The sequence below is a fragment of the Melospiza georgiana genome, chromosome 19 (genome assembly GCF_028018845.1).
Source record: "Melospiza georgiana isolate bMelGeo1 chromosome 19, bMelGeo1.pri, whole genome shotgun sequence".
In the NCBI taxonomy this organism is placed as follows: Eukaryota; Metazoa; Chordata; class Aves; order Passeriformes; family Passerellidae; genus Melospiza; species Melospiza georgiana.
In genome coordinates, this window is record NC_080448.1 from 10,823,993 (window position 1) to 10,846,578 (window position 22,586).

Below are 22,586 nucleotides of genomic sequence, written 5' to 3' on the forward strand. Positions count from 1 at the left end.
GCTCCAGGGACTGAGCTGTGTCACCACCACAGCCCCAAACACCCCAAGGCACCTCCAGGTGTGGCCTGGCCTGGCCCAGCATCTGCTCCTTCTGAAGAACCAAAGCAACTTCGGGGAAAACTCTGCATCCTTCTCAATTTCTGTTTGAATCAGCATTTGGTCTGGCTTCTACAAATAGGGGTTTAAGTGCTTTTCACTGAATAATTAAATAAAAAAGTGACAGGAAAAGCCCCTCCACACACAGCCAGGTGTTGCAGTGAGTGGAGCTGACCCTGACAGGCTCCACCATTTTACTTATCCACACACAAAACACCTGAAATTCAGATTTCAACATTCATTTTATTAACAAAGTGCAAACAGTTTTAAACCAGGAGTTGTAGAGCACATTCACACGGACACAGGGCACAGGCAGCCACACCAGGACAACACCAGCAGGTACTGACAGGGCTCATGCTTTGTCACTAACCAGGCATCAGCTCCCACAGGAGCTTCACAAAGACTTCAGCAGCTCAAAATGCAACAAACAAAGAGTTTGGCAATGGGTGTGGTTGGTCCACGTCACCAACTGGGGAAACAATGGAGTGGTGGCTGATTTCCCCCAGCATTCCAAAGGACAGCCACACTCTGCTCGTTCCAGTGGCACAGCAGGACTCTCATCCCAGGCTGGGGCTCAGCACCTTCCCCACGACTCCTCAGGGCAGCTGAGGCTGGTGGAGCAGCAGGGCCACCCCTGCAAAGGTCCTCGTGCCCAGGGCAGGGTGAGACAATGGCACAAGAACCCCAGAGTGGAGAGGGCACAGCCTGGGCACAGCTCCAGGGACTCACACACCTCTCCAGGGAGGCAGCCATGGATCTTCAGGCCCCGAGCCCACGCTCTACCTGCTCCAAACAAAGGCAGTGTGCACTGAGAACCCTCCTGCTGGAGAAGGCCTCAAACAAACACAATCTAAGAGTTAAAATTTTATGCCAGCTGTTCCAACCCAGTCAGTTTTGGGAGCATTCAGAGCTCAGCCCTCCTTCCATCCCTCCCAGGCTGCCTCAGAGGCAGAGGGAGCTCAGGATCCCTGAGCAGCCCCAGGAGAACCCTCCCAGTTACCTGGTGCTGTCATCTGCAGGGACAAAGCTGAGATCCTCAGAACTGGCCTGGTCCCCATCTGCTACCACCGAGGAGTGTCCTGAGGGTGAACACAGCACCAGTAAAGCCCAGTGAGCTCCCAGTGACCCTGCAGAGCCAGGGAATGCTCCCTCCCCTCAGGCCAAAACTTCACCTCCTGGCCCCACATCTTTGATCTATTGGGTGAAAGTGAAAGCTCAACCAGAGGAGTCTCTGGAGCCCCAGTGAGCTGCTGGAAGCACATCCCTGCCAATTAAGATGCAAATCCATGTCTCAGGCAGTGCTTACCTCCCTGGAATTTGCCTGCTTACAGTGCCAGTCCTGGCTCACAGGGAGCTCCAGTTGGGAACTGGAGCTCTGGGTTTTCCAGCCCTTCCCAGGAGATTCACCTCAACTGACTTCTCAAGGCTAGCACGAGTTTCCCTCTCCTGTTTTGAGCTGTTTTAATTGGGATCCCAAGAGGAGAGTTCCAAATCTTACTGGCACTTGGAGCTCTAACACCTCCACAGCCTCCCCTCCCAGGGATCTGCATCCAAGGAGCTCTGGGAGGACTGGGAAGGTTTGGGAGGGTTTGGAAAGGTTTGGAAAGGTTTGGAAAGGTTTGGAAAGGTTTGGAAAGGTTTGGAAAGGTTTGGAAAGGTTTGGAAAGGTTTGGAAAGGTTTGGAAAGGTTTGGAAAGGTTTGGAAAGGTTTGGAAAGGTTTGGAAAGGTTTGGAAAGGTTTGGAAAGGTTTGGAAAGGTTTGGAAAGGTTTGGAAAGGTTTGGAAAGGTTTGGAAGGGTTTGGAAGGGTTTGGAAAGGTTTGGAAAGGTTTGGAAAGGTCTGGAAAGGTTTGGAAAGGTTTGGAAAGGTCTGGAAAGGTTTGGAAAGGTTTGGAAAGGTCTGGAAAGGTTTGGAAAGGTTTGGAAAGGTTTGGGAGGGTTTGGGAGGGTTTGGGAGGGTTTGGAAAGGTTTGGGAGGGTTTGGGAGGGTTTGGAAAGGTTTGGAAAGGTTTGGGAGGGTTTGGAAAGGTTTGGAAAGGTTTGGGAGGGTTTGGGAGGGTTTGGAAAGGTTTGGAAAGGTTTGGGAGGGTTTGGAAAGGTTTGGAAAGGTTTGGAAAGGTTTGGAAAGGTTTGGGAGGGTTTGGAAAGGTTTGGGAGGGTTTGGAAAGGTTTGGGAGGGTTTGGAAAGGTTTGGGAGGGTTTGGAAAGGTTTGGAAAGGTTTGGAAAGGTTTGGGAGGGTTTGGGAGGGTTTGAGAGGGTTTGGGAAGAGGGGCTCTGGCAGCTCTACCTTCACTGGAGGGCTGGGCAGAGAAGGCCTGGTTGAACACCTCTGAGGGGGAGGTGGCATCTTCCTGCTCCTCGTTCTCCGTGTCACACTCGATGTCACTGTCACTGCTCATCCCTGGCAGCAGGTGCAGGACGTGCTTCTGACACAGCCCAGCTGCAAGAGACACCCAGGGCACAGTGATGGCACTGCTGACTGTCCCATGTCCCATCCTGCCAGCTCCTGGGTGCCAGAGCAGAGGGAAGGAGCAGGTCCCAAACACCCAGGGTCTGATGGAGCACCGCTGGGTTTGTCCTGTGTCACCAGCTGAGCTGCTCACTCCACTCTGCAGCTGGCACAGAAAATCCAAGTTGCTTTTCTGGGAGCCAAAAGGCAGCACAGCCTGTGGGGCAGGTGAGCCTGCAGAGCCTTCAAGCAGCAATATTTTGAGTTTGAGTCTCACACAACAAATTTCCCTCCCAAAGCAGCAGCAGAGCCCTGGTGGCTCCAGGTGATGGCCTGGGGGGTCACGGGGCAGCCAGAGCTCCCCATGGGCAGCACAGGCTCTGCTGCTCACAGCCTGATACTCATTGCTAAGAAAAGCAAAGTGAGGGGCCAATTCTACTGCAGTTTTTCCTCTGAAGGAAGAAAATTTGTAATATTTGCTTCCTGGGGTTTTTAACAATGAAGTATTTCAGTTTCTAAAGCGTTTTCCTATTGGGCTCCCTGCTCTGAGAGCAGAACTGCAGGAGCACATCACGATCATGCTGCAGTGACTAAGAGCAGAAATTCAGTTTTGTCACTGAGAGACCTTCTGTAAATGCCAACTCCCACACAATATTGCACACTGCAGCTCGAGATGGATGCTGGCACCTTAATATAGGCTTTGTGCTACAATCCAGTCATTGAAATTCAAATTAGTGCAGGGGTGGAAGGCAGGAGAGTTTTAGCAAGATAAGAAAAACTCTGTGTGGACTTTCAGAAAGGAAAAAAATGCAGAGTTATTTTTTTCCAGCATGGAAAGGATGCAGGAAGGGAGGGGGAAACTTTCCTTCAAGTCTCTAAGGAAACTGGATTATGCACCACAACACCCAGCAGGACTGAGGAGCTGGAGAGGCTCTTGTGTGGCTGTGGAGAAAGTTCCACAGGGGCTGGCCCTGAAGGCAGCACAGTCACCAGCCAAGGGCAGAGGATTGATTCTGTTTAAATGAGAAATGAACAACTTCTCAAGGCCACTGCACTGCACAGCAAAGCCCTGCAGCTGTCTCAAGGTACCAAAGCAGCTGCTGGTCCAGAGAGCCCATTCAGCAGGCACACAGGGATGCTCTGAGCCCACTCAGATTTATTCTGCAGCTCCCAGCAGAGCTCAGAGCCAAGGCAGCAGCTTTGGGGGGTTCCCTCCTCCCTCAAAGCCCAATTTCCCCAATTTACCTCCTTCCTCAGCTGCTGCTCCCTCAGAGCTCAGCCCCTGCAGCTCCCCGGGCTCTGAGCTGCTCTCCAGGCCCCCAGGCTGGGCTCCCTCTGCCCGACACCCCTTGGAGCTGGAGCTTGGGAAGGAATTGAGGAGAAATACAAAAGCCCAGGTTAGAAATTCAGCCTGAGCTCAGCTGTGGAAACAAAGCTTTTAGTGCCACATTGAGTTTTACTCCTTAAGTCTTCGGCACACTCACTTAGACTTTCAGGGTTTTTTTAACATTTTAATATTTCTAAACCAATCATTAAAACTTGAAAATTTTGAATATTTTTTTTTAAAAAGTGACTCTACTCTACTCTATTTTTTCTATTTAGAAAAAATAACCTGAAAACTCCACTGACCTTTGCTTAGGTGGCCAATAGAGAATTATTATCATGAAATGGTTGAAAAATTGAGTTAGAGTGAAAAACTTTATCTCAAATGAGGAAATCAAAAGTGATTAAATGTCACTTAGAGGGTATTTTGCATGGAACAGTGGGAAAGCAGACCTGGGCTGCCTTTCAATTCCAAGTGTCAGACTGCAGCCAGAGCTGATCAAAATAAGAGAAAAATGGAAAAAAAAAAAAAAAAAAAAAGAAAAAAGACAGCTTGTAACCTAGTTATAAACCCAAAAATTGCTGTCCAGAGGGAACAGCAGCAACCAAGTAAACTTCAAAGTAATTTCTCTTTCATGCTACAAGCACCTGGTTTTAGGAGATTGTGGGGTTTTTGCAGATCAAGGGAAGGTGGGGGAGGAGATAAGAGAAAAAAAAACTGCAGAAGCCCTTACCCCAGAGCAGCACCTTTCCTGCTCTTGTCTCCAGCAGCCAGGCCCCCGAGGGCAGCAGCTCCCAGCTCCGAGTCCGAGCCCTCGCAGGGCGGCTCCTCCGCCTTGGGCGGCGCCTCGGGGGCGCGGCCGTGGGGCCGAGCGCCCAGCTTGGAGCTGCCCAGGCCTGTGGGCAGGGAGGGAGAGCACAGTGAGACCCCTGGGACCCTCCCCTGCTCCTCCTCTGAGCGCTGCAGAGGAGCAAAGCACCAATTTCTGTGTCTGGGGCTCCCCTGTGCCTGCACTGAAGCGCTGAGGGAAGGGCACTGTGCAACCCAGGGGCAGCTCCACCATCAAATCCTTACTGGAGCTTCCTGGAGCTCCCTCTAAGCCAAATCACAATTTAAATTTGAATCACAATTTAAACCTGGCTCAGTGCTGGTGAATCCTGGATTTGCACTGTCAGCTTCACTCCTGAGAGGCCAGAACACAACACACAGATTTATGAATGCTCAGTGAATGTGAGGGGCTGCTCCCCAGCTCAGCTACAGGAACTCATTGGGTGGGAAAAAGCACCCATGCAAATTTAAGGGAAACTCCAGTTTCTAAATAAAATATTCATTGAGAAGCTTTTGTAGAAGAGATGGCAGTTCCACCCCTCAGGTGGCAGTGCCCAGGTACCCTCAGCAGGGTGGCTCTGCCCCCTCAGTATCCCATGTACCCTCACTAGGGTGGCAGTGTCCCCTCAGTACCCTCACTAGGGTGGCTGTGTCCCCTCAGTGCCCAGGTACCCTCACTAGGGTGGCTGTGTCCCCCCAGTGTCCCCTCAGTACCCTCACTAGGGTGGCCATTCCCCCTCAGTACCCTCACTAGGGTGGCTGTGTCCCCTCAGTGTCCCCTCAGTACCCTCACTAGGGTGGCTGTGTCCCCTCAGTGCCCTCACTAGGGTGGCCATTCCCCCTCAGTGCCCTCACTAGGGTGGCTGTGTCCCCTCAGTGCCCAGGTACCCTCACTAGGGTGGCTGTGTCCCCTCAGTGTCCCCTCAGTACCCTCACTAGGGTGGCTGTGTCCCCTCAGTGCCCTCACTAGGGTGGCCATTCCCCCTCAGTGCCCTCACTAGGGTGGCTGTGTCCCCTCAGTGTCCCCTCAGCACCCTCACTAGGGTGGCTGTGTCCCCTCAGTGCCCTCACCAGGGTGGCTGTGTCCCCCCAGTGTCCCCTCAGTACCCTCAGCAGGGTGGCTGCTGTCCCCCTTGAGGCGCAGGTTCCCGTCCCCGCTGTCCATGGCTCTCCTCAGGGACAGGCTCCCAGCAGCTCCCGAGCGAAGGGGCTTGGCTGAGGAACTTTTCTTGCTGGCAGCTGCAAAAAAAGTGTAAAAATGTGACCAATGTTCAGTGAAAGCACTGCTGTACCCTGGTCTCATTGTTTATTAACCCTCAGTCCTGCACAAAATCCTTTCTGTCAGAGGCCTGGGCTGCACAGCTCATGTTCACTTCCCTCCACTGGAACATCCTTCAGAAAGCTCCACCCACACTCCTTTAGCCAGCATGAGAATATAAATGATAGACAAACCCAAATCCTTGCATTTTAGATTTCAGCAAGGCTGTCATTTGCTGTCTCAAGTTCCCAGATGGGCCTGGTAGAGAGCAGCCAAGGGAGTGAGCAGCTCAGACCAGTCTGACACTGGGTTAAACCTCAGGACACTGTCACTGGCTCAGGTCTGGCAGTGTGACATTGGGTTAAACCTCAGGACATTGTCACTGCAGTCTGACACTGGTTAAACCTCAGGACATTGTCACTGGCTCAGGTCTGGCAATGTGACACTGGGTTAAACCTCAGGACATTGTCACTGCAGTCTGACACTGGGTTAAACCTCAGGACATTGTCACTGCAGTCTGACACTGGGTTAAACTTCAGGACACTGTCACTGCATCAGGTCTGGCAGTGTGACACTGGGTTAAACCTCAGAACTCTGTCACTGGCTCAGGTCTGGCAGTGCCTGTGGGGTCCAGTCTGGTGTTTGCAAGGCCAGGTTTGCAGGTTTACATTCCTGATGTTCCTCATACTCAGGTTCAACTGGAACTGCCTGGGGACATGAACCACCTGTGAGGGTGATTGAATCCCCCTTGCCCACACACTTACAGTTCCTTATGTAACAGCTGGTGACTGAGGACTTGGTCAGCAGCTCCATGCCAATCTCCTGCAGCTTGCTGCAGCTGTCAGTGCCACAGGCAGCCAGGGCCCCCTGCTCGATGGAGAAGAAGCTGGGCTGTCCCTCCCCTGAGGCAGCATTGCTGCTCCTCACTTCAGACAGCTGGTTCTTCACATCAGACATCTTGCTCCGAACTTCTGCCATCTGCGTTTTGAGTCTTTTCAGCATCTTCAGGTCTGGGGGCACCCTCCACATGGCCTGGTGCCTGCGCTGCTCCCGCTCCTTCAGCGAGTAGGAGGAGGCTTCCCAAGGGAACAGAGAGCACAGCAGGTCAGCAAAAGCATCCTCAGATCAACATGGACACACAAGAGTTGTACCTCGTGTCCTGCTGTAAGTGAGGGACACACATTGTGCCTCACTGAGGCTGCTGGCACAGCAGGGTGTTGTCCCCTGCATGGAGGAAGGTCCCCAGCCCTGCTCACTGGGACAAGCCAGGCTCCCAGTGCTGCTGCAGGAATCCTGGTGACACCTGAGCTCCCACCTTGCCAGCTCATATCAAATTTGTTTTTATGAAACTTGTTGACTTTGTGTAGAAGATTCTCAGAGAACCAATATCTCATAACACAGAACTCAAAGAAGCTGCAGTTAGGGAAGGAATTCCCTTAAGTACCCCACAGCAGAGCAGGCTGAGCAGTCAGTACCTGAATAATCCTCTGTGTTGTTCAGATGGAATTAAATCAACCTGGGTCTATCTGAACTGTTATAAATTCTGTGTTTCTCTGCAAATTCAGCTGTTCCAAACTGCAAAGTCAAGTGGCTCTCAGAAACCTTCACCTCAGGAGGTGAGCTCTGGCAAACTCCAAATGGAACAGCAGCTTTGTCTTTACTGACCAGGTTCAACCTGACTGGGAACAGCCACAGCCCAAGGGAAGCTCCAGAACAGGTGATTTTGGCTGTGCTCAGTAGCTAAAGATTCACACAGAGAGCTTCACCTGCCTCAGAGGCACAGCACAAAGAGCATTGCCCTCTCCTCAGCTCCTTTTGTCCAGGGAAAAAGCTCCTTTTCCAAAAGCAAAACAGAACTGGGACTCTCAGTTCATGTGCTGTTCCCTTTTTTTTTTTTTTTACTTCTTCTAGAAGGGACTTCCATTTTTGGAAATATGGATTACATTCAGTGAAAATTCATGGCTGTTTATGTAACCCCATTTAAAAAGCTAATGACAAAGGAACAAAGAGTTTGAGCCAGCTTTTAAATTCAGTGCCACCAATGGCATTGTGGCAGCAAACCCCAGCATCACTTGTAGCAGAGGGACATTTATTTCTCTTTCTGTTCTAGAAAGTCACCAAATGGTTCTGGGCCAGCAGTTAAATAAGTGTCAATCGAGACAAAATTCAATCAAACCTCAATAATAAATTGAATTCCTCACTACCAGAGGAACAAGCAACCTCCAGGAAGAGCCAGGGCTGCCAGCTCTGCTGCTGCACATGGAGTTAATTGCTATTTTCGGGTCAAGGGTCCCAACTGAACCACAAATACTCCTCAATTACTTAAATACCATCACTATTTTTGGCTCCTGACATTTTGATCCTTTTTTTCCCTTTTCCAGCCCTTACAACCACTCACATTTTTCTAGCTCTAATGGCCTCTAAATTCCAGAATTTATTTTTTTTGGTTTGCACCGTGCTCCAAGTACTCCCAGTGTGCAGGGAGAGGCTGAGCTGCTGCCTCAGCACAGAATTGTGTCTGTGCTGTCCTCCAGTGCCAACCCTTCCAGAAAAGTGGCTTTTTAATTCCACCTGCAGACGCAGGAGGATGAGTTAACATCACACACGTGCCTGTGGTTACCTCTGTTCTGCAGAAGGGAGGCAGGAGGACGTGGCTGGAGGCCCCAGAGGTTTTCCATGCCATTTCTGTCCTTGAGGTCCAGGAGGTGGATGAGGATGAGGGGGTCTATGTCCAGCAGGCTGCTGCTGGCAGCGGAGCCCAGGGCGCTGGCGCCGCGCCGCGAGGCTCTGCCGAAGCTGTGGCTGGTACCTGATCAGGGGAGACACAAAGGGGGCAGCTGAGGGACACAGGGGTCATTTATTACCTGGGGAAAACAAAAAAGAGTCACACAGGTAGGTAAGGAATTCGTTGACCCCGTGAAATTAAGGAGATGTGGGTGTTTTGTGGATTTCTGGATGCTGAAAGCAATTGGATGTGCTGCTGATTAAAACAGCTGGAAAAGGGAAATGCTTCACTTCATTCCTCTTATAAAAATCTCTTAATGAACAGATTTGCTAATAAATAAATACAAAGATTAGAGTTACTCTAAAGGAGTAAGGAGACAAACATGTCCCTCCCTGACCTCCAGAACTTCAAAACAGGGAATTCTGTCCTTCAAGCACCAAGAGACTTTCACAGCAGCACAAACAGCACTTCTGGTATCTTTGTCCTAAATAAATACACTCAGATTCCACAGTATCTCTCTATATCCCATATAGATACTCATTTCTTTCAGAATCTTGTGGCTAATTTGGGCTGTGATCATCTCCAGGCTGCAGAAAATCCCAGAACACCTTACCATGTTGCATTTAAAATGTATTGTGAGTATTCTTTACTTCATTCCCTCCACATTCTTTGGGTTTTGCAGGGCACTAAACCCCAAGTGAATGTGTCACCCACTCAGAGGTCACCCTGACATCAGTAAAAATTCCTTGTCAGTCTCCTATTGATTGGAACACAAGGAATTTCAAAGCTGCCCTCCAAACTTTGACATCATTTTTACACCAGCACATTCAGATTTCCTCCCCCCCTCCCTTTTTTTTTTTTTTATTGAACCAATGAAGTGTTTCTGCTACACTGCAATAATCAGTACAAACCACATGATGCAGCAGTTCCCAAAATAGAACTGCCTGCAGAACACACAGCTTGGCTTTGCTTGCAGGAGGAGCAGGGGAAGGAATCCAGCAGTGTTTCACTTTGATGGGAATTCTGGAGTCATTTTTCATACCTGATGCTCCAGGAGTGGCAGCAGCTGCTGCATCCTCCATGAGATCTCCATCCTCCAGCTCCATGGTACTGCTGTACTCCACATCATTCTCTCCAGACCTGCAGGGGTGGTCAGGGTGGGAAAAGGAGAATACAACTGTTAGCTTTCCTCAGCTCTTGTTAAATGCTGTGGCACAAACCTCAAAACACAACATAAAGTGCTGTAAATTGTATTTCCTGCATTCCAAGCTAGCCAAACAGACAAAGGAAGTGTAGTAATTAAATGACTGTCTCATTACCCAAGAGGCCAAAAGTGCTGTATGTACCTAGACTGCAAAATGTGATGCTGCAAACTCCAGTGTTTGGAAGTGCAGCAGCAGATTGTCATGTTTTAATTAAGATTCCAGGATTTGACATCAGCTCTGCTCAGTCTTGAATTTCCTAATTTAAGTACCTGGCCTCATTGTCACTCTCCTACTACTGCAACACTTCTCAGAGCCAGACCTCTACTCTGTTACAGCACTGAGACAGATTCCTGAATGGTGTTTGGGAAAGAACCTTCACAGATTATCACTTGTCAAAGACAGAGTGCAGCACCAACGTAAATAAAGAGATCAGAAAGACACTAATTAGCTGACCAAAAATTCAATGTTTAGCACTAACTCTGTGAGTTTGTGTTGTTCCCAGTATAGGAACCACCTCTCAAATCACACTGGGATCCCACACACCCAAGCAAATTACTCAGTTTCCACTGGAATTAGGATGATTACCCTGGGTACAGGATGAGCTGAAAGACATTTTTAGTTACTTACATAGTTTCTTCATCAATGTCATTTTCCTCAGTGTTACTGGTTGCTGTTGAACTTGCTGAAGAGCTGCTGCCATCAAGGTGGTTCACCTCATCTTCTCCAGCAAGGTCTATATCCAGGTCACCATCTGAGAGCTCGTGCTGCAGGAAAAACAGAAGGGTTTTGATCTAGAAACATTGAGCAGCACCTTGATGCATCCCCAAAAGCTGTGAACAGACACTCTCTGTCCCCAGTGTCACCATCACACAGCAGTGAGGAGGCTCTCAAAGCACATTAAAGAACAAACACAAATCAGATTTCTCAGCTGCAACTTGGAGACTTTTTGTGGTGGGATCTTTTAGCTCAGTTCTGGAACATGTCTCTGGAGTCACCTCTCCCTCACAGCTCTCAAGTGTGTCATCTCCTATTTCCATAGCAAGGATAATAAACCTCATTTACAATTCACAAGTTCCCCTGTTTCTATTGCTGCCTTAGCAAAGAAAGCTGCACATAAACAGAGGTGGGAAAAAGAGAATTCCTACATTAAAGTCTTCCTGCTGAGTCTTCTCTTCCTCCTCCTCCTTGTTCTCCCGTGCCAATCCTGGAGCAGTGAAATTCTCAAGCAGTGCTTCAATGCTTTGGCCAGGTTTCTTTGCTCTTGTCTCTGAGCCCTCATCATTCTGGGGACTGAGGTGAGTGTCTGGAGGGGAAACCCCTCGGGATTTCTGAGTCCGGGACAGCTCAATCGCGAGCCTCTGCAAGGGCACAAAAACAACAACCATGGAGCAGCAGCAGCAAATCAAGCAGCTTTGTTGACTTGCAGAGACACTCCAAGAGGTGATTTTACATTCACAAACACCCCACTTACCTCTTTCAGGTTATTTATTTGCTGGATGTAACTTGTCTGAGCTGCTTCCAGCTGAGCAATGTACCAGTGCTGGTCGCGGCACTTCTGGAAGAAGGTTGGTGAGCGCACTTGGAACCTTCAAAGGAATGTTTGAAATGGGGTTTTTGAGGGAGTTTGTTTGGTTTGAGGTTTGTTTTCAAATGTCTCCTGCAGAACAACCTTAAAATTTAAAATCTAGTGGTGAAATAAGCTTAACAAACAGGTCCTTGTGGACTCGGTGTCCTGACACCCTGACCAGCCACAGTGAGTTCTGTAGCAGGGACTCACAGACTTTTATACCCAAAGTTCTCCAATGCCCACTAAAACTGTTCGTAAAGATGGAGAGAAAGCACCTTTTCCCTTTAAGTCTGGTAGCTACAGATCTCTAACCCTTATAAATGAGGAGCAGCCACTCCTCAAAGGAAACTACGCTCAAAACACTCCCCAACTCCCTTGGGCACATTTCCCTCTTTCAACCCGCCGAGGGTGAAATCCACTTGGAACAAAACACGCCAGCAATATTTTCAATTCAAACAGGTAAATAATTCCCTGTTTCAGCAGCAGGCTTGTGGTGCCCCAATGGGGAGGAGAGCAGCAGCCCCACCTGAGGATGACGGTGTCGTTCTGGCGGTTCAGGTAGCCCTCGTTGGCCAGCAGGTCCAGGCGGAAGAAGCGATTGTAGCCCCAGCACTCCCCAACCTCGAAATCAGAGGCGAATTCCCGGATGATGTTTTTGGTGGGGTCGTTGGTGGACTGATGAACCATTTCTACACGGTATTCATACCTGGCAGGGCAAAGGAACAGGGATTGGGATCAAAAGATGTCAGAATTGCTGAGTGGTTTAAGAGCTGCGCTTTCTTGCCCAGCTGAATGAGTGTCAGGCCTAAAATTTGACTGAACATTTAAATAAACAGTGAAAAATAAAAGAGAGCAGGAGTATGGAGTAGAGTGAACTCCAGGGCTGAACTACTACACAGATACTCTTATCAGTTGTTTCACCAGCTTCTTTTTTTATCTCAAGAAAGCCACTGAGTAACAACTTTAAAATATTATCTCTGTGCCCAGTCAAAGCCCAACAGACAACAGAACTCTCACCATTCTTTTTCAAAGGGCTTTGCAGTCTCTGACAGAAAAACCCCAACATCTGTTCCTAGTGCAGCTTTGCTTACTTGGATGTCTCTGGCAACCCAGCAGACAGCTCCAGGAACACTGACAGGTAGTAGCCCCGAACTACTCCATTGCCATCCTTGAAATAAAATCAAGACATTGATTAAAAATAGAAAGCAAAAACTATAAAAAATTAAAAAACCAAAACAATTTGATACAGCAAACTTAGAGAAGTTTAGAAAACAGCTTCAATCAGCACTGGATTTGCAGCAGGAATCTACTTTGGGTGTTACAGTTGTGATTTTTAGTCTTCAGTGACCTCCTACTGTAACACAAATCAACAAGAAGCACATTCACAGTATTGGTATCTCAGATATAAATCTCAAGACAAAGCTTTAATTACTCTATTAACACTTCAGGTATTTGATGAAGTGGAAGTCTGAATAGACAAACACTTAATGTATCAGAAAAATATTATTTTAGGTTAAACATTAGTTCTGTAATGTAAATGTAAATATTTTACATAGAGTCACATTTCAAAGCTACCTAATTTTTGAGAAAATAGCAATCTGTTCAGAAAAAAATCCCATGCAACATGAAAAGTTAGGGCAGTTAACTGAGAAACAATATTAGAGTCACCAGAAGTCAAGAAAAAAATACAGCAAAACCTCCATCACACTCACCTGAATCAAGGATGAAGAATGGCTCAACTTGAATCCTCCAGCTTGAAGAAACATTTCAACTTACCATTGAAAAAATAAATTTTAATGCCTTCTGACAGCACAGCTCAGGTAGCTAATCCTGAATTTACAATACTGTGGAAACTTCCACACAGTTCCATCTCTGCACTGCAATAATTCAATTCTGGGCATCCATGGGCTTAACTTACAGAGCCAATTTTTCAAGGATGTCACAAAAATCACAACGACAGAGCTGCTGCTCCACCACCAAACTCCTTCTCCACACAGCTGCAGGAGCAGCACTGAGCAAAGCAAGGAATGTGGGAAGATCCCAGCTTGGGGGTCAACATTCCAACATGGACAAAGCTTCAGAAACTGGAATATTCAGCCCACTGAAGGGACATAGCAAAATACACTTTTTAATGTCCAGTTTGAGAGCTGGATGCAGAGTCAAGAACAAATGCTTGGTCCTCCTCCCACCTCCCCAGGAATTATCACTCAAACAGGGTAAGTTACTCTATACCTCAGTTCTGTGAGGGACATTTGCAGAAATCCCTGAGACACCAAAATATCCATCAAAATTCCTCTGCAATATCAGTAGGATCCATCTTTAATTGCTTCTAAATTAACCAAACTCCACTGAGCATGTTCTCAGTGGAGATCTGGAGGCAGAGAGGGAATTCTCCAAAGGTTGGTGACCAACTCATTATAATGTTCTTTACTTTTCCTACAGCTTTTCATGTACAGCATGAGACAAACATGATTCCTTACTGGAAAGCTGGGAATGAGCTGGGATGGGGAAACAGCTCCAGCTGAAGACAAAACTCACCGGGTAAACCTTTAATCTCCAGCACAGTCCTGACACCTGCAGGGGAGGGCTGTACACAGGATCCGCTCGCTGCCGCAGGGTGCTGCGAGACAGGAGGAAAACATTTGGGACTGGGACAAAGCAAAACCCTCCCAGAGAATTGATTATTCATCTGGTAAACAAGAGGTTTTTATGGAATTCCCATAGTTTAGTCTACATCTCACTGTTTTCTGTAGAGGTTGTTCTGTGTTTTAAATAACACTTCTCGTGTGCAGAAGGAACAGAAGGATGGTGCCAATATTCACAGTAATTAAAGATTTTCTTACCTGAAGTTTTCCAAGACAAATGTTGTTGAGTCATAGGCTGGAACCAATTCACTGTGTGGTGAAAGAATAAATGTATTACACTTGAATAACAAGGCATTAAAAATCCCAACTTTTACAATCTGTAGAACTTTAGATGTCTCAGGTCACCCCACAGCCACTGAAATTCATCAAGACTACACTGGGTTATTGCAGGATAATTCCATTTAAACACCTCCTCAGGAGGAGATTCCTTGGTGCCATTGGAAAATAAACATTCAGATTTAAACCATGACACAGCCAAACCAATTTTTGCTGAGGAATTCTTGACACTTCTCTGACTTTCCATTTTTTCAGCACAGGCTCCCTCAGAACCCAGCACCAGCAGCACTCTCCTGATGAAGAATTGTGCTATGAAGTGATTTTGGCTGTATATTCTCAATTAAGGTGACCTGCAGAGGCATCTCATGAGAGCCTGGCAATTATATACTGAATGACCCAATAATAAGAGAAAAAAGGACAAATCAGTAAACCATGTGTAAAAGAGAAAAAAAAAATTATGAGCTGGAACCCACTGTCCTGAGTCCCCAGCAGGGACCACAGACACAAAATAAGCCCTGCTGGAACAGAAAAGCCTACTTGCAGCACATACTACAAGGAGTAAGTTAAGAGGAAACTCTCCTCTCAGGTACTTTAAATATGTTTTTAAACACTGAACAAACAGAACAGAAGTGCAACACTGACCTTGTGAAGTCTGGGGGGACAGGAGTGGTGACAAAGGAGGCCATGGGCTTCCGATGGACCTGCTGGAACATCATCAGGATCTCTGAGCTTTTGGATATCAGCTCACTCTTGCTGCAGGACCGCAGCTGGGAGGGGGGAAAAAGAAGGGAAAAAATCCTTAGCTCAGTCAAAATCAGAGGTTTTATCCACTTTTGGTTTTAAACAACTGAATTACATGTTTGTCACAGCTTCAGAAAGTTTAGCCATGACACCACAACAAAATGCAGCTTGGAGGTTTTGGGTTATTTTACTTTCTGGAATTCCACAATGGAAGTTACAACAGCCATTGTGTATTTCCCTTAGATTAAACTAACTTACATAGAACTGGGTAATTTTGTATGATGTTGCCATTAATCCCTGTAGTAATTTTTCAAGCAACACAACACCTTTGAGTATCTCTAGAAGACACACTTTCTTTTAAGAAGAAATTGTGCAACCTAAGGCCACATCAATGAAAATATATCCTCCAGAAATATCCATCAATTAATATTTTTAAAATAAAAAAGTAAGAAAGATCCCTCCTCAGCTGCCCTATCTACACAACATTTAATCTCCTTTCATAATTACCTGATGTTCTACTTCTTGAAGCAGGGTTTCCAGAAGTTCAGTTTCTTGAGTAAGTGATGTCTTCTGACCTGTTTAAAGAAAAGATGTTAAAAAACCCCTAAAACACATACTCAATATTTCTTAAGAGCATTTTATTTTTTATTGTTTCCACTTGGAAGCTGCCTCAGAACATACTAAGGTAAAGGATTTCTACATGTACCAAGGTTGATTGAGAAAGCATCTGAAAAGCAGGTCTACATTTTTAATTAGAGCTGTACTGAAGAACTCATTTAAGGTTAAGTCAGTAACTAAGTGCTCTGTGTCCCAGAAATGGCAGGTTTGTTGGGGTGCTTTTATGGACAGAAAGAAAAGCAGGTTTGACTCTTACCCAGATAAGCCCTTCTTACATTAAAATTACATTAAAAGGAGCATCTATTACAAAGACGCATTTTCAAATTAAACAGATGAAGTAAAAGCACTTTACTTGAAAAGTGCTAAATAACTTCCAGCTAGATGGGAATGTTTTCCAAGTCATTATATAGGAGTTTTAAACAGAATATAATCATGTTATGGTGAATTTAGAACTTTTCACAGTAACTACATCATTAACCAAAGGCTTGGCTGCAGGTGGAAATTTCCTGCCAGCAGTGAACTCACTCAACACCACAGCATGGAATGAGTCCCCCTCCCAGGGAAACAAAGTTTCTCAGTGGATTTACACATCGCCAAGACATTCCTCCTCCTCCTCACAGAGGCCATACCCACCCATGAGGGTGATGAGCTTGTTCTTGAGCTGGGTGTCCAGGCGGGCGATCATCATCTCCACGGCGTTGCGGATCTCGCGCACGCGCTCGTCCTTGGCGCTGCGCACGGCCTCCACGTTCCGCTCCTGCGGGGCCAGAAACCTTCACACAGCTGCACCTCCCCTCAGCCACGCTCCCTCAGACCCCAAAAATGCTCAACTGTCCCTAAATCCCCTAAGAGGGGAAAGAGGAGCGCTGGTTTTGATGAGTGATTTCACTGGATCCCTCAGAGAGCCCCAAGGGTAACTGGGAAACTCGGCAACGTTGTCTGATCACACAGGGATTCGTCATGTGGGGATTCTTTAGGATCAGATCTGTAAATGCAGCTGCCAGTTTCTCTTCTGCAACTTTTTTACTCTTTATTCATGTTATTCTTACAAGAACAACATGATAAAAGCAGAAAAGTTTTGTGGTAATGAGATAAATCCAGCATCCTTCTCTCTGCCAGGGTAAGGCCACAAACTCTCAGCATTTTATCCCCACAGTTGTGTTTATAAAGTCACATCTGAGCTGGAGAAGAGCAAAACTATGAGTGCACGTGGCAAATAGGCACCTGAAAAATGAGCAAAAATCATACAGAAACTAGCTCCAAAAATTCCTGGTTTTACATGCACAAAGACTGCTCATCATAAATATAACAGAACATAAAAGTAATTCTTCCTGGGCTACCAGAAACTGCATCAAATTGCTGGAATCCCCACTGAAACTGCCCAAGCTGAACGTGTGAATATTCAGATTTTTGACATTTTTACCCCACAGGGAAGAAAAAGAATGTGCACAAACATATCTCCAACTGGTGAGCTGCTCATCCTGCAGGCTCAAATACATTTACAGTTTATTATCCTAGAGAAAGGAAAATAAGCTGCTAGAATAAAGTATTTTTGTACTCATTTAGCATGACAGAACACATTAAGTGTTGACAAAAATATATATTTCAAAGAAGTATCCAACTTCAGCTTTTAAACAGCACACTCCAAACGAAAAATTCTGTTACCTAACTCTAAACCAGAACTGAGAATATTTTGATCTTTCCACATTGTATAAAAAGAGTCAAATGAAAAAACAAAAAGGTCTCTCTGTGGGATAATCTCACCACCTTCTAACAGGTACTATTTCCACTTCCCACTTTACAATTTCCTTTGCCACTACAGGAGAACTTTCTTACCACTTCCTGCACCAAACTGATCAATTCCATGAGTCTTCTCCTCAGCTTTGCCACTTCTTCATTCACTTTGGTGACATGCTGCTCGTAGATTTCTGCCAGTGGTTTAAAAGTATGTCCCCCATGCTGTTCAAAGAGAAAAAAAGGGAGGAAGAGGAGGTGGTGAATAATACAGCATCACTTTTCCACTTTATTCCACTCCTATTAAATTCCTGAAAGAGAAGGGAAGAAAGCCTACGAGTGCATCACTCATTCTGGAAAGGTTCCAAAGCAGATTGTATGTAGGAAGTCAGTCTTTCACTTCCCTTTGTAAGAAATCATGAATTTGGCTCTCATTCCCATCAAAGCTTCCTGTCAGGAGTTATTTGGAATCTCAAGAGTCCTCCAAAAATAAACGGCTTCATTCACTGTGCAATCCTTTACCAAATCAAATATTGGTAGAAGGTTTATTTTTATCATTATTATTATTATTACTAAAACACTCTTCCCAAACAAAGGCAGCACACTGTTAACCACTTACATGCCAAACAGCAACAGCTGTTTCTCCTTGAATACCCAGCTGGATGGATAAACACTGATGAATTTAACAGCTTTGGAGACTGGAGGTCAGGACAATTAAACAACAAGTGTTATCTTTGTTTTCTGAGCAAAGCTTCTTCCTTTGCTCACAAAATCTCCCCACCACAAAGAATTTGTCCAAAACATCAAGAAGTTTATAACAAGGAAGGTAATTCTGACCTGGTTTTGGTAAAAACTCAATTTCCTTCTCTAATTATGAACTGAAAGTGTCGTGTTTCACAAGCAGTGTTACTAAATAATAAATGCACCTAAACCTGCAGTATTTGCATGGCAATCCAACAGCCACAGCAGCAGTTTCACAGCACTTTCAGTTCTTCAAAACCACATCAGACACAAAGTTTGAAGTCCCTCACACCGTGTCCCTCTCCCCTTACCATTCCTCCCCACAGTGCACACTGGTGGCAGATACACTTCTTGCAGGTCCAGCAGAAAACACTGAGCTTCTCATGATGGTTTTCACACCTTGAACCAAAAAACACACATATCACCAACAGAAAACAGCCATGAATTTTCTATAAACTCAGCTAAACATTTTCACTCATTCTGCTACACAACACCTTTTGCAGGAGGAACAGCTGTAGTCAATAAAAACCTTTTGTAAGGTTCTGCTTTCAGTACTCTCTCCAGAAGCGCTTCACAGATACAGAGAGTAAATTACTAAAATTAGCTGCTACAATCCAAACCACCAAACACTTGATGCAAAGAACACTCAATTTACTTGTCCTTCTCATTCTCCTCGTGCTTGGTGAGGCTGCAGAGCTGCAGTGTGTCCAGCTGCTGTGTCACCTCCTCTGCCCAGCGACAGTTGACGAGCTCTCGGAGCTGCAGGGGGGCTCTGCAGGGAGGAGGGCACACTTAGAGCAGGAATTTGGCTCCAGGAGCCAAAGAAGAAGCACTGAAGTGAGCTCAGCTCATTACTACATTACCAGAAGAGTCACAGGTAAAAAAGAGTAGAAACTGGACTAGTTATTCCATGAGAAAAGAATAAATTATGTCAATTTGATCATTTGGGAGAGGTGGGGACTGCAGCCTGCAATGATGCACAGAAATTGCATCATTTCCACACAAATTACAGGCATAAAAAATGGGCATTTTCACCCTGAAATCTGAAGCTCCTGGGCTCTGACTTTTGAAAGAAGAATATAAAGAGGAATTCCCTGTAGTTACTCCTGTTACACCAGCTATGTGCACAGCAGTGTTATGTGGGAAGAACAAAGATCCTGCTCAGCTTCTCACAAAACCAGAATGCATTTTAGCAGAAGAATTATACCAGGGCCAATTTTTAAAGAAACAGCAGGCAGGTCTGAAAAAAATTTAAAGCTTATAAATTTAGTGCAAGCTGCAGTGAAAAAGAGACTGATCATAACAGGACAATCCACCCAATTGCTGCTATTAAAAATACCTTACCTACAATGAGGGCACTGAGCTCTTTGTTCAGTCAGCCAACGCTGTGATGGAAAAAGGAGAAACCTTTTTAAACAGGCTGGAATGAAAGAACTGCAGGCAAATACATTGTATCATTAATTAGGAGTTACTTAATTTATTACTTTTTCCCTGTTAAGCAAATATGCAATTTAACTGTTCAACCACTTAGTCACAGAAGAAGCTACTATTTGTGTCTTAGTAACAAGCAACCACTTTGTCTTCAGAGGGCAGAGATGCTTCAGTTAAAATTACACAGAGAATTTGGAGGTACCAAATATTCCATTAGGAACCACCCACCTGGCAGATTCCCAGAGCCTTATACTAAAGAGGATGCTTCAATAAAGGAAAGAAAAAGACACCACAAGCATCTTTCTCAGAGTCTAATTAGTCTTCAAGGTAATTTATTTCTTCCTCTTGAGTTATTTATAGACAAATTAAATAGCTGAAGTTCAATGATCAAATCCACAAGGAGCCTGTGAATGCTTCTCTTCCAGAAAGCTCCAGGGACAAACAGCTGAGCAAAGAACTTCACCTGCCCACTACAACTCACAAGTGTAAAAGCTCAGCACTTGATGGGTTTATATTTGTCAGCTCTCTACTACATTTAAAGAGTCTCATGAATAATCTCTCACCACCCAGCAACAATATGTCACTGAAATCCTTAATATGCAGCACGGATCCTTCACCTCCAGCTCCTGTCAGAGCTTCCAGAGTGAAGGATGAATGTCTGTTCCAATTTCTGGAAATACTACTGGAGGTCTGGAAACCTCAGCTGAACCTTCTGCTGCTACAGCAACACAAAACAGCATCTGGATTTGGAACTGGAGTGTGATACACTGGGAGCCAGGGCCTAAATAAAGGAATGAGGATTCAGGTGCTGCCTCAGACTCCCCTGAGGAAGATTTAGCCCCACCTGATCACACCACAGCAGCCTGCCAAGCGTTATAAAACACCTCCAGGGCACACGAGGTGATGCTGTGACCTTCCCGGATGCAAAGTCAGCATCTGAGTCCTGTCCCAACTTTTCTCTTCCACACAGGCATCACCAACTCTCAGGAGGTGCTAAAGGAGGGATCATTGTGTGTCTCTTCCTTAAAGCAATTATTCCAGATGGTGCCTATAATTAGCAGCACTGAAGGCAATGCACAGCCTGCCTACTTCTTCCTCAGGGGTGTTATAAAAGGTTTTGAAAGGGAAACTAAAGGGGAAGGGAAAAAAAAAAAAACAAAAAAGGAATCCTTGGAACTCCAGGAAAAGAATGTTTTCATAAGCTCAGCCAGTTTTCAGTTCAAACCTTTGAAAGAACAGCCCAAAGCAAGCAAACTCACCCGGATACAGCTGAAACAGCAGAGCTTGGAGCAGTGGGGGCACAGGCGGGCATCCCGCAGCTTCTCCATACAAATAAAACATCGGAACACCTCGGCAATGCTCTGCAGAGGGGGATTAGCACCATTGTTAAACACGCTTCACACACACCAGGGCTGCCTTTGTTCCCCAGGCACAGCGCCAGGTTTCTGTGCTGCTCCAAACAGCACCTCTCTGAGGGAGACACAACCTGCACGGCACAGCTCTCCCCCTCAGCCTCTCCCACACTGCACCAGCAGCTGTTTTATAACATTATTCTCTTTTTCAAAGGAATACTTTCTGTTTGCCTTATCTCTTTCAGAGCAGGCCTTTCTGTAGCCAAGATATTCCTGCGTGTGTTCACACGGGATTGAGCAGCAGCCAGAAGAAATGGTGTTGTACCTGCAGACAGTGCACTGGAACTAAACTATTTCACCATTTCTAGATCACGGTAAGGGCATGTATGTGTAATACAAGAGGTGTTGAACTGAACTGGGTATTTTTTTGACTTTTATAAGACTTATATTCTTTTAAGGTCTACCATTAGCATCAGCTCCACTATTTCTACACTCTATTTAATCAATTTTGGGTGATAAAAACATTCCCCAAATGAGAAAGTGATAAAAACATTCCCCAAATTTTGAAAGCAATGTTTGCTTTCCATATTGATAATTTTAAACTGATAAGGAAGTTTTACATATACATACATTTTATATATACATACAACTCCTGTATCATACAGAACTTATAATACTTCTGGTTATAACTCTGGAACTTCATAAGGTCCTTCAGGTGGGCTAATTTTTTTTTTTTTCCCCACAGAACTCAGATTGTGAATCAGCACAAAAGCAACACATCTTCAATTTAGGGACACCAATACATCTCCCACACATTAACGCTTCCTTTAACAGCTACAAGCCATTGAAACGCACCAGACGCGGTTACAGGAGATAATCGCAGCCGGTCTTTTACATCCTCTCCCAGCCTGGCAGTGACACAGCCCCCAGCAGGTGTTGGAGCTGCCGGGTCACAGCCACTTCTGCACCTCCACGGTGCCGGGGCGGGCTCGGTGCGCGCCAGGTCTACATCCATGCCCGGATCCATCCATCCATGCCCGGATCCATCCCTCCATGGATCCCTGCCCCGATCCATCCCCCTCCGGAACCGGCACCCGCGGCGCTCCGCCAGCTCATTTCCGACCCCCTCCCCACCTGCCTGCCCACCCGAGCCAAGCCCCGCAGCGCCGCAGGCTGTTCCCAGCGCCCGGGCCGACGCCGTTCGCTACCGCTCGGCGTTTTTTCCTCCCTCACACAGGGTACGCGGAGGCTGCGAGGGGCTCCGGTGAAGCGGGCGGGTGCCGCAGCCGCTGCCCCCTCACCGCGGGCGGAGAAGCCGCAGCCGCTGCCCCCTCACAGCCCTGAGGGAGCGCGCGCCGCCCGCCCGCCCGCCCTCACCTCCACGCTCTGCTCGTCCATGGCTGCGGCTCCGCCAGCGGCGGCAGCAGGGACGGCTGTCCCCGAGCTCCCTGTCCGTGCCCGCGGGTGAGGAGCAGGAGCTCCGGGAGCGGCGCTGCGAGGAGCGGAGCCAGCGCACCGAGCTCGGCCCCGCGCACCGGCCGGGCCGTGACCGCGGCAGCGAGACCGCCCCGCCCGCGCCGCGCATGCGCGGGACCG

The 22,586-nt window shown here is 46.7% G+C and overlaps 1 protein-coding gene across 1 annotated transcript; it reads right to left on the bottom strand.

Annotated features, from left to right (window-relative positions):
• Positions 1–319: 319 nt before the first annotated feature.
• TRIM37 (tripartite motif containing 37) lies at positions 320–22,552 on the bottom strand. The gene is made up of 25 exons (XM_058037358.1): positions 22,368–22,552; positions 20,898–20,999; positions 19,552–19,592; positions 18,863–18,979; positions 18,519–18,606; positions 17,569–17,691; positions 16,366–16,489; positions 15,622–15,689; positions 15,016–15,140; positions 14,296–14,346; positions 13,991–14,072; positions 12,544–12,620; positions 11,979–12,158; positions 11,357–11,471; positions 11,031–11,243; positions 10,513–10,649; positions 9,723–9,820; positions 8,576–8,764; positions 6,720–7,031; positions 5,805–5,936; positions 4,603–4,765; positions 3,791–3,906; positions 2,384–2,536; positions 1,097–1,175; positions 320–879 (listed from the first exon to the last, which is right to left on the bottom strand). The coding sequence occupies exons 1-25, from the start codon at positions 22,386–22,388 to the stop codon at positions 876–878; spliced, it is 2,910 nt and encodes a 969-aa protein (XP_057893341.1). The 5' UTR covers positions 22,389–22,552; the 3' UTR covers positions 320–875.
• Between the last annotated feature and the right edge of the window lie 34 nt (positions 22,553–22,586).

Excerpts from the sequence above, each read along its gene's own strand:
- TRIM37 (XM_058037358.1), bottom strand. The coding sequence starts at position 22,388 with ATGGACGAGCAGAGCGTGGAG. Across the intron at positions 11,244-11,356 it reads AAATAAATAACCTGAAAGAG|AGGCTCGCGATTGAGCTGTC; the intron begins GTAAGTGGGGTG and ends GTGCCCTTGCAG. Across the intron at positions 7,032-8,575 it reads CTCCCTTCTGCAGAACAGAG|CCTCCTCCTACTCGCTGAAG; the intron begins GTAACCACAGGC and ends TCCCTTGGGAAG.